This window comes from Chiloscyllium plagiosum, chromosome 6 (genome assembly GCF_004010195.1).
Source record: "Chiloscyllium plagiosum isolate BGI_BamShark_2017 chromosome 6, ASM401019v2, whole genome shotgun sequence".
NCBI classification, from domain to species: domain Eukaryota; kingdom Metazoa; phylum Chordata; class Chondrichthyes; order Orectolobiformes; family Hemiscylliidae; genus Chiloscyllium; species Chiloscyllium plagiosum.
The window spans coordinates 84,357,860-84,370,609 of record NC_057715.1 but is presented as its reverse complement, the minus strand read 5'-3'; the positions used below and the strand labels follow the sequence as shown (position 1 = coordinate 84,370,609).

At 42.1% G+C, this 12,750-nt stretch overlaps 1 protein-coding gene across 2 annotated transcripts in view; it reads right to left on the bottom strand.

Annotated features, from left to right (window-relative positions):
* LOC122550775 (microtubule-associated tumor suppressor candidate 2-like) overlaps nucleotides 1-12,750 on the bottom strand; it is a 440,121-nt gene that overhangs the window by 9,300 nt on the left and 418,071 nt on the right. For both annotated transcript variants that reach the window (XM_043692024.1, XM_043692025.1), the window contains 2 exons: nucleotides 11,685-11,758; nucleotides 5,768-5,866 (listed from right to left, as the gene is read on the bottom strand). In XM_043692024.1, coding sequence (XP_043547959.1) covers nucleotides 5,768-5,866; nucleotides 11,685-11,758 — 173 coding nt within the window. The remainder of the gene's footprint in view (nucleotides 1-5,767; nucleotides 5,867-11,684; nucleotides 11,759-12,750) is intronic.

Sequence of the window (12,750 nt, the reverse complement as noted above, 5' to 3'; positions counted from 1 at the left end):
TGTACACCTCTATCCCGTTTCCCCACCCCTCAATCTTCTTTACTCCAAATAAAACAACCTTAGCTTATCCAGCCTCTCTTCACAGCTGACATGTTCCATTCCAGGAGAAAGTGAGGACTGCAGATGCTAGAGATCAGAGCTGAAAATGTGTTGCTGGAAAAGCGCAGCAGGTCAGGCAGCATCAAAGGAGCAGGAGAATCGACGTTTCGGGCATAAGCCTGAAAGAAGGGCTTATGCCAGAAACGTCGATTCTCCTGTTCCTTGGATGCTGCCTGACCTGCTGTGCCTTTCCAGCAACACATGTTCCATTCCAGCCAATATCTTGGTGAATCGCATCTGCACCCCCTCCAATGTAGTCACATCCTTCCTATAGTTTGGTTAGAGCACTCCTGGAGTGTAGTTCCGCTCACCAAAGTTCTGTACAGTTCCAACATTATTCCTATGCTCTTTTAACCTATGCCTTAACTGATAAATGCAAGTGTCCTGTATGCCTTCCCAACTATCCTATTAACCTGTTCTGCCACCTTTCGGGATCTGTGGACAAGTGTTCCAAAATCTCTCTGTTCCTCTGAGCCTCCTAGTGTTTTCTCATTCACTGAGTACTCGCTTATCATGTTACTTTTTCCAAAGTGCATTACCTCACACTGTTCAGGGTTAAATTCTGTTTGCCACTGATCTGCCTATCTGACCAACCCTGCTTTATCTTCATGTAACCTAAGACCTGTCTCCTCACTGTCAATCACCTAAACAATCATTATGTAATCTGCTTATCAGCATGTGGTCATTCTTATTTACATCACTTATGCATATCACAAACCATAAGGGATCCAGCACTGATCCCTGTAGAATGCCACTGGACACCAGCATCCAGTCACACAAACAGCCTTCCACAATCATGCTCTGCCTCCTGCCATTAGCCAACTTTGGATCCAACCTGCCAAGTTACAATGGATCCCATTTGCTTTTACCGTCTTTATCAGTTTTCCATATGGAACTTAGTCAAAGGTCTTGCTGAAATCCAGGAGACTAGGGCTGATGACTGCATGGCTCAAGAGTTGGGGATGCAGGAAGGATTTCTGGATCACAGAGGTCATTTCTGGGGACTATTGGATCTCTACATGAACTTTGTTAGCATTGAGTCAGAATGGGACCAACATTCCTACAGGAGGGTTTGCTAGTGCTGTTGGGAGGGGTTTAAATTAGTTCAGCAGGGGCACCTGTGATTGAAACCTTTGAGGGGCTGCTTCTTAATCTACCATCTAGCTCTGTGAACCCTTGATGCATGTCCATGTTTGGACTAAGGCCAGAATAAGGTCAGAGACAGATTAGTCCTGATGTAAAATAAACAAAACTTCAGAGAGCAAATTATTGTGAAGTAGGTGCTGCTTTTTGGTGTCATCTGCAAGCTTACTAACTGTACCTCCCATGCTCGCATCCAAATCATTTATGTAAATGACAAAAAGTAGAGGACCCAGCACCCGATTCCACTGCTCACAGGCCTCCAGTCTGAAAAACAACCCTCCATCACCACCCTCAGTCTTCTACCTTTGAGCCAGTTGTGTATCCAAATGGCTAGTTCTCCCTTTATTCCATGAGATCTAACCTTGCTAATCAGCCTCCCATAGGGAACCTTGTCGAATGCCTTACTGAAGATCGATTATTTTTCCGACAATCAACAATGGTTTCATGGTGGTCATTAGGCTATTAATTCCAGATTTCTGCTGAATTTGAACTCCATCATCTGCCATGGCAAGATGATCAACTTGGCAGCGATGCTATTGCTGAAATCCAATCCCAAAACAATGACATTATAATGATTTCTGGTGATCAAACCAGTCTTATTGAATTATTGGATGTCTTTCTAAACAAGCCCTCCAAGGATAATATTAGAAAATAGTGGAACAGCTGGGTGCTTGGCAGAAATAGAACATTCATGAAGGAAAGTAACATATGCACTCTGACCCTGTATGAATGAGTTGTGGATGCCTGGGTTTAAATCAGGATGGAACCTGCCAGAAAAACATACAAGAAGCATGGGATATCCAGTACACTTGCTGGGACAGAGATGATTAGTTTGGAATGATATTGCTGATGCTGAAGGTGATGTTGGTGCTGTCATTCAAGAAGCCAATTGGAGTTGTTATTTTGTTCTGGAGATGGGGATGGGAGTGATCTATTTTGAAGCACGTTCAGTGAAATCTCTGTTGCTAAGTAGCATTCCTTTCTGTCCTATAAAATAACTGAGTGAAATTATATTAAATTGTCTGGCTTTTGTCTGTGATGAATTTGATGTATTTGATGAACTTAATGTAAAGAAATTAATGGCTGTTGCATGGAGATTATTATCTAACAAATTCAGAATTTCTGAATTCATTTAGAAAACATTTTTGGCTCCTTTTGGCAGGGTGCATTTGGCAGGACCAGTCCCTGAACTAGTGACTCTGCGGTAATGAGATGTTAATGCAAAGTCATTTTTAATATCCACGTAACTCTTTGGTCAAGTCAATGGGCTTCAGTTTAAGGTTCTTGATTCAGAAATTAGCACCTTCTGAAATCTAAGAATCTCTCAGTACTGACATGTCATCTAAGTTAAACATTGAGGTCCTGGAATAGGGAGGAAGCCCACTATCCTCTGACAGAGAACTGAGCATGCTCCGAAACATAATGTAACCACATTTGGGAGCTGTGCTAAACTGCTGTTGCTATTCAGTCAGAAAACATGCTGCAGCATTTGACCTTGAAGAGAAACACTTCTGTTATCTGATACATATTTACTGTTTGAAAAGGAAATTCCTACGGATGACCTGTGACTTGGGAGGAAACAGAGGCTTAAGAGGTGAGGAAGAAGATGACTTTAAATATCCTGGTAAAGGAAGAGATTGTAAGGCGTGCTGTGCACAATACATCACATGGCTATGCAATTAGAGGAAGTTCATTACTGTGATCACTGGGAAGACCGTGTTGTAGATCAGCTTGGTAACATTAATAACTCTGATCTTATCTCATCTTCATACCATATCTTATTGTATCTGTTTTTTCTTCAACCTTTGGTAACAACATAATGAAAGCAAACTACATGTTAATAAAATGTTGCCTTGAAAAAAGTAGCCATGTATGTTTAGGAACTCCCCTCCTCACTTAGGGAATGCTGCTGCTAAATTTTAACAATAACTTTGAACGGGAAGATGTAGGGCTGGAGTTTCACTGCTGAGGTGAGTAGCTCAAGCTGGGAACTCACCTGAATCGCCAAACCCCCGGGAGAAAGGCCCCGAAGGCCGTGTGAGAGATCTAATAGAAACAAGGAACAGAAGAATTCACCCCACTGATCCTGCTCCCCGATTCAATACCATCATGGCTGATCCTCTGTCTCATTGCTATTTGCTCCTGATACCCCTTGGTGCCTTTAGACACATAAAATCTGTCTTTTTCTTGAACATGTTTAGTGATGTAGCCTTCACAGCATTCTACAGTAGAGAATTCTACAGGTTCGCTACTCCTTCTCAAAGAAATATTTTCTCATCTCAGTCCAAAATAGTCCCCTGTATCCTGAGGCTGTTTTCACTGAGTCTAGACTCTGCAGTCTAGAAAATCATCCTCCCTGCATCCAGTCCGTCCAGCCCTGTCAGAATTTTATATGTTTCAATCGTATCCCTTCTCACCCTTTTAATCTCTGGTGAATGCAGGACTAGTTGAACCAATCTCTCCTCATAGGACTGTCCTGCCATCTCAAGTATGGGCCCAGTGAACCACAGTTGCAGACTCTTTGTGACCCTTTCTAGGTAGGGACACCAAAACTGCACGCTGTTCTTCAGATGTGGTCTTACCAAGACCTGATATAACTGCATGAAAACATTTCCTACTTCTGATCTCAAATCCCCTTGCAATGAAGGTCAAAGTAATTGCTTATTAAATCTGCCTATCCACTTTCATTGTCTAGTATCCAAATGTAGTTCTCTATTTCCCAATATATTAGATTAGATTAGATTCCCTACAGTGTGGAAACAGGCCCTTCGGTTCAACCAGTCCACACTGACCGTCTGAAGAGTAACCCACCCAGTCCCATTTTCCTCTGACTAGTGCATCTAACACTATGGGCAATTTAACATGGCCAATTCACCTGCACATCTTTGGACTGTGGGAGGAAACCGGAGCATCCAGAGGAAACTCACGCAGACATGGGGAGAACGTGCAAACTCCACACAGACAGTTGCCTGAGGCTGGAATTGAATCTGGGACCCTGGTGCTGTGAGGCAGCAGTGCTAACCACTGAGCCACCGTGCTGCCCCAATGCAATTGGCAGGATTCAAACCTGCACAGGAAAATCCAAATGGATGTCAAATCCATCATCTTAACCACTCGACCACGACTATCATTTAAATAAAACTCTACCTTTCTGTTTTTCACACTGAAGTGTATACTTCACATTTAGCCACATAGTACTACATCTGCCATGTGTTTGCTCACATGTTTCCTCAGCTTGTCTAACTTTGAATCCTCTTTGCATCCTCCCAACAATGCACAATCCCACCCAGTTTTCTGTAATCAATCCACCAATTTTACTTCTGACCACAAATCTTAATTAAAGCAGCTCTTTCCTCCTCTGGTCTGGGATTCCCACTTTGCTGCAAATTTCCACTTAGTCACTGACTCCGTCTTATTCCAGCAAAGTCTTGCTCACTCTGAGTATGCAGCGGACTCTGACCATGCACTTTGAGCAAGCCCTTCTGTTACAGAGAGTTCTGATGAGACCCTTGTCTTTTCTAACTTCCTTCCACAGTGTTCACCACCTAATTCAGGCAAGGAGTATCAAGTGTTTGATAGGCAAGTGCCACTTGGAAGCAAGACCTAACTACTCTAGTCTTCCAATCCTTTAGCCTTCCTGATAACTTGCAATACCTGTATGTTAGCCTCCAATGACTTATCAACAAGTTTACCTAAGTTCCTTTGTACATCTTTCCAACGTCTTACCATTTGAGAAATATACAGCACATCTGTTCTTCCTACCAAAGTGGACAACTCCATATTTTTCCATATTATATTCTGTCTTATTCTTACCCATCTGTAGCCTTAATAAATCCTCCTGAAAACTTTTCACATCTTCCTCACAATTCACAATACACAATCCAGCTTAGTTTAGCTTCTGCAAATTTGGACAAAGTATATTTGGTCCCTACATCCAAATCATTGAAATATATTGTAAACAGCTGGGACACAAGTGCTGATCCTTGTACAAAGTACCTCATTCGTCACAGCTTACAATGCTAACTCACAACAATGTACCCAGAATACTCCCTAAGCAGATCTCAGGAGCCATGTGGAGATTAAATAAGGTTTTAAAAATCCAATGCAATGCCTGCTTTATAGACTTGATAGTTTAAAAAAAACAGCTTTGATTCATGGAAAGATACTATACACCAGACCTGACAAAGCAATACAGCAGAGTCATTTTTATTAGCACTGTAACCTGCAGCCTATTCATCACATTTTTAAAGTGCCGGGATTTAAATAATTTCAGATCATGACAGTTAAAAAAAAAACGTAGCTGCTCATTATTTTCAGCACAGGAGATAGCCTGCAGAAAGAGAGATCATAATGGGTTCAATTGTGGCCGTTAAGCAGTGAGTTACAAATCACCCTCGTGGTTACAATTGGTGTCAAACATGGAAAGAGAAATGCAAGAAAAAATTGAAAATTAAATTAGGATAATTGTTCCATTTCTCCATATTTTGTAGTTATTCTCAGAACGCGTATTTCAGTCAATATTTACCTCAACTTGCTCATCCGTACTTCTCCTTAAGGCCTCTTCAAATCGTTTTGCTTTGTCCTTCAGGGAATGATTCTGAAATGTCAACGTGTCAACTTGATCCTTTAATACAGAAAACAAAATCAAAATGATTTCTTTGGAAATTTGATCTGGCAAATTATGGAAATGGTTATATTTTGAAGCAGCAATTGTGATCCCTATGTTATCAATTAGGATTTCAGCTGCTATTTTTGGACTGAATAGAATGTGTGCTGCGCAAGCTTTGGCAATTATTAGCTCGTGACAAAGTTGAACAGGATCCTGACTTTTTTTTTTACCTTCAGTGAACTGCGTAACATAGGACATGTCAATAAAAGCTTGATCAGGAAACATGTGCAAATATCACTGCCTGTAACTTCGTAGCAAATCTCTTTCTAATATAGAGTCATGTATCAAATACAGTAAACTTTTTATTATCTGGCACTGATGGGACCAATTAATCAAATATTGCAGATAATCAAGAGGTCCATGTAATCAATGTAAAAACACGCACTAAGTGATAGAAACATATGCAGTGGGTATATACATCACTGTTATATTTTATTTACAGCATGAATCAGTTACATAATAATGCAACACTGCCTTAAATAAATTTTACTGACATGCAACCTCAACTGACTACTTGGACATCACGGAAATTGACTTGAAATTGAATCGACTGTTGATGTGTGGTATGGCCATTCAATTGAATGACAAGTATATTTACATTGAGGTAAATAAATTTTAAAAATCTATAATAATTGGACAGAATAAAATGATAAACATCACAATATTTGAGGTATTTAATTTTTGCCAGTTCACAAGGTGCCAGTTAAAACAAAGTTTGCTGTACCTGCATGACTAGATTAATTTGATTGGAATTGAATCATTACTTTGAATGGAATATAATGTGGGAACGTGTGAGATTATGCACATTGGTAGAAAGAATGGAAGAGGTGAATATTATTTAAATGGGGTAAGGCTGCGGAAAGCTGCGTCACAGAAGGATTTGGCAATCCTCACACATGAATCACAAAAAACTAGCACCAAAGTTCAGCAGGTAATAGGAAATGCAAAGGGAATGTTGGTCTTTACTTTAAGGGGATCGTAGTATAAAAGTAGCAAAGTTTGGTTAAAATTATGCGCATCACTAATCCGACCTTAGTTATAACATTGTGAACAGTTTTGGTGTCTCATCGAAGGAAAGATACTGTGGCATTGGAGATCCATGAAGGTTAATTTCTGGGTATGGAGGGGTTTTCTTTTGAGGAAACATTGAGTAGGTTGGGCTTGTACTCATTGGAATTTGGAAAAATGAGAGGAGATCTTACTGGAATATATAAGATTATGAGGATCTTCACAGGATAGATGCTTGTTTCACCTTGTGGGAGAATCTAAGACCAGAGGGCACAATCTCAGAATAAGGCGTCACTCATTTAAGATAGAGATAATGAGATTTTGTTTTTAAAAAAACGGTAGTGAATCTGTGGAATTCATTATCGCAGAGGGCTGTAGGGACTTCATCATTAGGTATATTCAAGACTGAGAAAGGCATTTTTAAATCAGTCAGAGATTTAAGGGGAAAAGTCAGGAAAGTGCGTTGATGATCTCCCTGAATAGTGGAGCAAATTCAATGGGCTGAATAGCCTCCTTCTGCTCCTATTTCACATGGTCAACCTTTACCTGAAAAAATGCCGATCAATGTCTCAGATCTGTGACCTTTCAGAGAATTGCTGCAGTGCAGGAGGAGGCTGTTTGGTCAATCACACATGAACTGGTTCTATTACCTAATGACAATCTCCTGCCTTTCCCTTGCATACCATTTGCATCCGAATAATCATTTAATGTGCTCTCGAATGCCTCAATTGAACCTGTTTCCATCACATTCCCAGGCAGTGCATTCCACACCCAAACTACTCTCTGTATGAAGACGTTTTTTCTCACATGACCCTTTTTGCTTTTGCACATCACTTTAAAAATAAACGTTTATTTGTACAAGGCCTTTAAAAGCCTTCAGACACCCCTAAGGGTACCATAGCCAAGAAAAACATTCCAAGCACAGTCATTGCTGTTATTTCCTTTATCACTCGCTCTTGTGCTGCATGCATCATTATTTCGCACGTTTTCTGGTTTTACATAAAATATCCAGCTTCTGCAGTAATTAGATTTCAAATTTTATCTTTGATTTTACTAAAGAATAGCATTGAGCCTCACTTAGATCATAGAGATGTACAGCATGGAAACAGACCGTTCGGTCCAACCCGTCCACGCTGACCAGATATCCCAACCCAATCCAGTCCCACTTGTCAGCACCCGGCCCATATCCCTCCAAACGTTTCCTATTCATATACCCTTCCTATTCATATAAAATGCCTTTTAAATGTTGCAATTGTACCAGCCTCCACCACTTCCTCTGGCAGCTCATTCCATACACGAACCACCATCTGTGTGAAAAAGTTACCCCTTAGGTCTCTTTTATATCTTTCCCCTCTCACCTTAAACCTATGCCCTCTAGTTCTGGACTCCCCAACCCCAGGAAAAAGACTTTGTCTATTTATCCTATCCATGGCCTTCATAATTTTGTAAACCTCTATAAGGTCACCCCCTCAGCCTCCAACGCTCCAGAGAAAACAGCCCCAGCCTGTTCAGCCTCTCCCTATAGCTCAAATTACCTCATTTGCCTGATCCTCTTCAGAAACTCTAACTCTTCAAGATCAAAGGTTTGACTGCATTACTGCAATATCACAGTTTTAAAAATTACTCAGCCTTTATATCACTACTGATAACGAGGACAATAACTGACATTTATTTACTGCCTTTAACATATTGAAAGCATGATCAAACAAAATTTGACACTGAGCCAGATAAAGCTATACTAAGGGGTGGCACGGTGGCACAGTAGTTAGCATTGCTGCCTTACAGCGCCAGAGACCCGGGTTCAATTCCCACCTCAGGCGACTCCCTGTATGGAGTTTGTACATTCTCCCTGTGTCTGCATGGGTTTCCTCTGGCTGCTCCGGTTTCCTCCCACAATCCAAAAATGTGCAGGTTAGGTGAATTGGCTGTGCTAAATTGCCCGAAGTGTTAGGTGAAGGGGTAAATGTAGGGGAATCGGTATGCGTGGGTTGCGCTTCGGCGGGTCGGTGTGAACTTGTTGGGCCGAAGGGCCTGTTTCCACACTGTAAGTAATCTAATAAATCAAATCTAAGATGGGTCAAACAGGTAGAATCGTTTCCAGTTTTGGGCGACTGTCTGTGTGGAGTTTGCACATTTTCCCCGTGTCTGCGTGGGTTTCCTCCGGGTGCTCCGGATTCCTCCCACAGTCCAAAGATGTGCCGGTCAGGTGAATTGGCCATGCTAAATTGCCCATAGTGTTAGGTACATTAGGCAGGGTAGTATATAGGTTAATATAGGGTAGGGGAATGGGTCTGGGTGGGTTACTCTTCGGAGGGTTGGTGCGGACTTGTAGGGCCGAAGGACCTGTTTCCACACTGTAGGGAATCTAATCTAATCTAATCTCTACAGCGTGGAAGCAGGCCATTTGGCCCATTGAGTCCACACCAACCCTCCAAGGAACATCACACCCAGAGCCAACCCCCTACCCTATCCATGTAACCCTGCATTTCCAAGGCTAACTCACTTATCCAGCACATTACTGAACAGTATTGGCAATTTAGCATGGCCAATCCTGCGCACTTTTGGACTGTGGGAAGAAACTGGAATACCTGGAGGAAATCCATGCAGACACGGGGAGAATGTGCAAACTCCACATAGACAGTTGCCCGAGGGTAGAATTGAACCTGGGTCCCTGATGATTTGAGGCAGCAGTGCTAACCACTGAGCCAGCGTGCAGCCTTTAGGTCGTTTTAAGGAACTCTTAAAGGAAGAGAGAGATAGGTACAAAGATTTGCAGTCTCAAATGATGTATTGTTCAGAGCGCAGGAATCTATTACTCTATTAAAACAATTCAACCCCTGCTTGGTTGACAGCTCCAGACATTCAATAATTATTGTCAATTTCAGAGCCTTTATTCACAAGTGCGTGCAATTTCAGCGACAGAAACAATTTGGATGCTTGATATTTGTATTGTCCTGTCATAGAAAGATTTAAATGAAGAACTATCTCTTAAAGCTATTTTTATATGTCTCTGTAGGGTTCATTGCTTATCTACAGTATCTACAGGTGAATGATTCGTCTGTAAGTGCCATAGCTTGGCTTGGGTGCATAGAGGACATGGGAGCTGCTTTGCTGGGTCATACCATGGCAGAGAGATGAGAAGCCATGGGGCTGTTGGATATAGGGTGCATGACAGACATTGGAAGTTAGTTTGGATGGGAGAAACCTGGTGGCATGGGTGGGGTGGTGGGTGGTTTTGGTGTTGAAGGATTGAGGGCCTTCCTGTTTCCTTTCTCATTGGCATGAAGTCCCTCGGCACAGAGATGGCTCTTTAAACTCTGCAGTCAGCTTTGCCTCTGAATCTGGGTCAGTTGCCTGCACATCGCCAACACCCCAGCCAGTACTCAGGATTATGCTTCCAGAACTCGGATATTCCTAAGCGGTCGTGTGAGGCTGAGAAATTTCTCAACTCCCACCGCCTATCTTGGGGATGAAGATCCAGCCCATTGATTGAGGTTGTGCCAATGCTTGGTACAAGCACCAGCTCATGTGAAAGTATCATCCAGAATTACCTGGGCTTGAAAGTTTGCTTTCCTGCTTTTCCCTCACCTTTACTGATGCAGTGTTAAGGTGAGGAAATCGCAGTGTGCAGAACATGCGCACAAGCCTACAATTAGATAATACAGCACATAGAATATGCTATCTGTACATTCCAAAGGTTTCCACCTTCAAGATTAAAATGTTTCAAGTATGAAAAGCAACCTGGGTTCTCCTAGTCATGGAATCACATACAAATTACAAAATGACTTTCGCTATCCAGTTCTTTGTAAACATGCAGATGACACCAAAATTGGAGGTGTAGTGGACAGCGAAGAGGGTTACCTCAGATTACAAAAGGATCTTGACCAGATGGGCCAATAGGTTGAGAAGTGGCAGATGGAGTTTAATTCAGATAAATGCAAGCTGCTGCATTTTGGAAATTCGAATTTGAAAGCTGAGTACAGGATTAAGATAGGATTCTTGGTAGTGTGGAGGAACAGAGGGATCTTGGGGTGCAGGTACATAGATCCCTTAAAATGGCGGAAAAGATTTACAAGGATGTTGCCAGGTTTGAGGATTTGAGCTCCATAGAGAGGCTGAACAGGCTGGGGCTGTTTTCCCTGGAGCATTGGAGGCTGAGTGGTAACCTAATAGAGGTTTACAAAATTATGAGGGCCATGGATAGGATAAATAGACAAAGTCTTTTCCTTGGGGTCAGGGGGCATAGGTTTAGGGTGAGAGGGGAAAGATCTAGAAGAGACCTAAGGGGCAACTTTTTCACACAGAGGGCGGTACGTGTATGAAATGAGCTGCCAGAGGAAGTGGTGGAGGCTGGCACAATTGCAACATTTAAAAGGCATTTGGATGTGTATATGAATAGGAAACGTTTGGAGGGATATGGGCCGGGTGCTGGCAGGTGGGACTAGATTGGGTTGGGATATTTGGTCAGCATGGACAGGTTGGACCGAAGAGTCTGTTTCCGTGCTGTATATCTCTATGACTCTATGAGATTGTTTCTTTTCTCTCAGAAACTCAGTCCCTAATTACGAGATAAAACATACACAAACAAACGTGGTTTCTATATGTGGTTAGTCTACATATGAAGGAGCAGCACTCCGAAAGCAAGTGCTTCCAAATAAACCTGATGGACTATAACCTGGTGTTGTGTGATTTTAAATTTTGTATACCCCAGTCCAACACCGATACCTCCAAAACATTTCGATATGTGGCCATTCTTAATACTAACCTGCAGAGAAAGTCTTAGTTTTTCAAAATCTTCTTCTAATGCCGATCTCTCCAATTCATGGATGGCTTTTAGGTCTGAAAGAAAAATGCCGCAAAGTGAAATTTCACTGAACAAATGCTTTTGAAAAGATCCAATTTCCTTAAGTGAGGATGAGCTTGGAAATATTGAAAAAAAAATGTGATTGCTTGCTCAAAACAAAGGAATTATTTGGTCTCTCTATTGCCGCAGTAATGCTGGAAGGGAGGCATCAGAGATTAGTTTATTTAAAAAGGAAACTTCTGCGAAGTAGCCAGCAGAGGCTCATCCAACAGTGTTTTCAAATGGCCCATGCAATGGGCAATCTATACTCCACTGCAAAACAAAAGAGAGAACTTTAAATAGGCTTGTGTCCAGTTCCTACATTATATTTCAGACTCGGAAGAATCTTTGGCGCTTGATTGCTGAAGCAAGTTCTCTGCGTGACCTCCTCCCCAACACCCCCCCACTCTGGCCAAATCTGCAGACCTTAAAAGGAACTGATGATGCACAACATGCCAAGTACAGTCAGTCAGTCAACCTCCTTATTACATTGGCATATTTTACAAGATTTTCTTTAATGTTGGTCATTTACTGGGAGCTGTATTTTCTTTTATTGTCGAGGGTTTTGTTTTAAATTTGTTTTGAGCTTTCACATATAGGGTCTTATGAATCAAATGGTCATATTAGGAGTGGCCTCTCCCCATCCCTAACATACTTTTGGCTTTTAACCTCTCCCTCCACCTAACACACCCGTTCACTGCTCACCCTCAGCACAAACCCCTTCCCCCACCTAACTTCCCTCTCACTGCTCACCCTCAGCATATACCCCTTTCCCCCATATAACACACCCTCTCACTGCTCACCCTCAGCACAAACCCCTTCCCCCACCTAACACACCCTCTCACTGCTCACCCTCAGCACATACCCCTTTCCCCCACATAACACACCCTCTCACTGCTCACCCTCAGCATGTACACCTTCCCCCACCTAACACACCCACTCACAGCTCACCCTCAGCAAGTACCCTCTTCCCCACCTAACACACCTT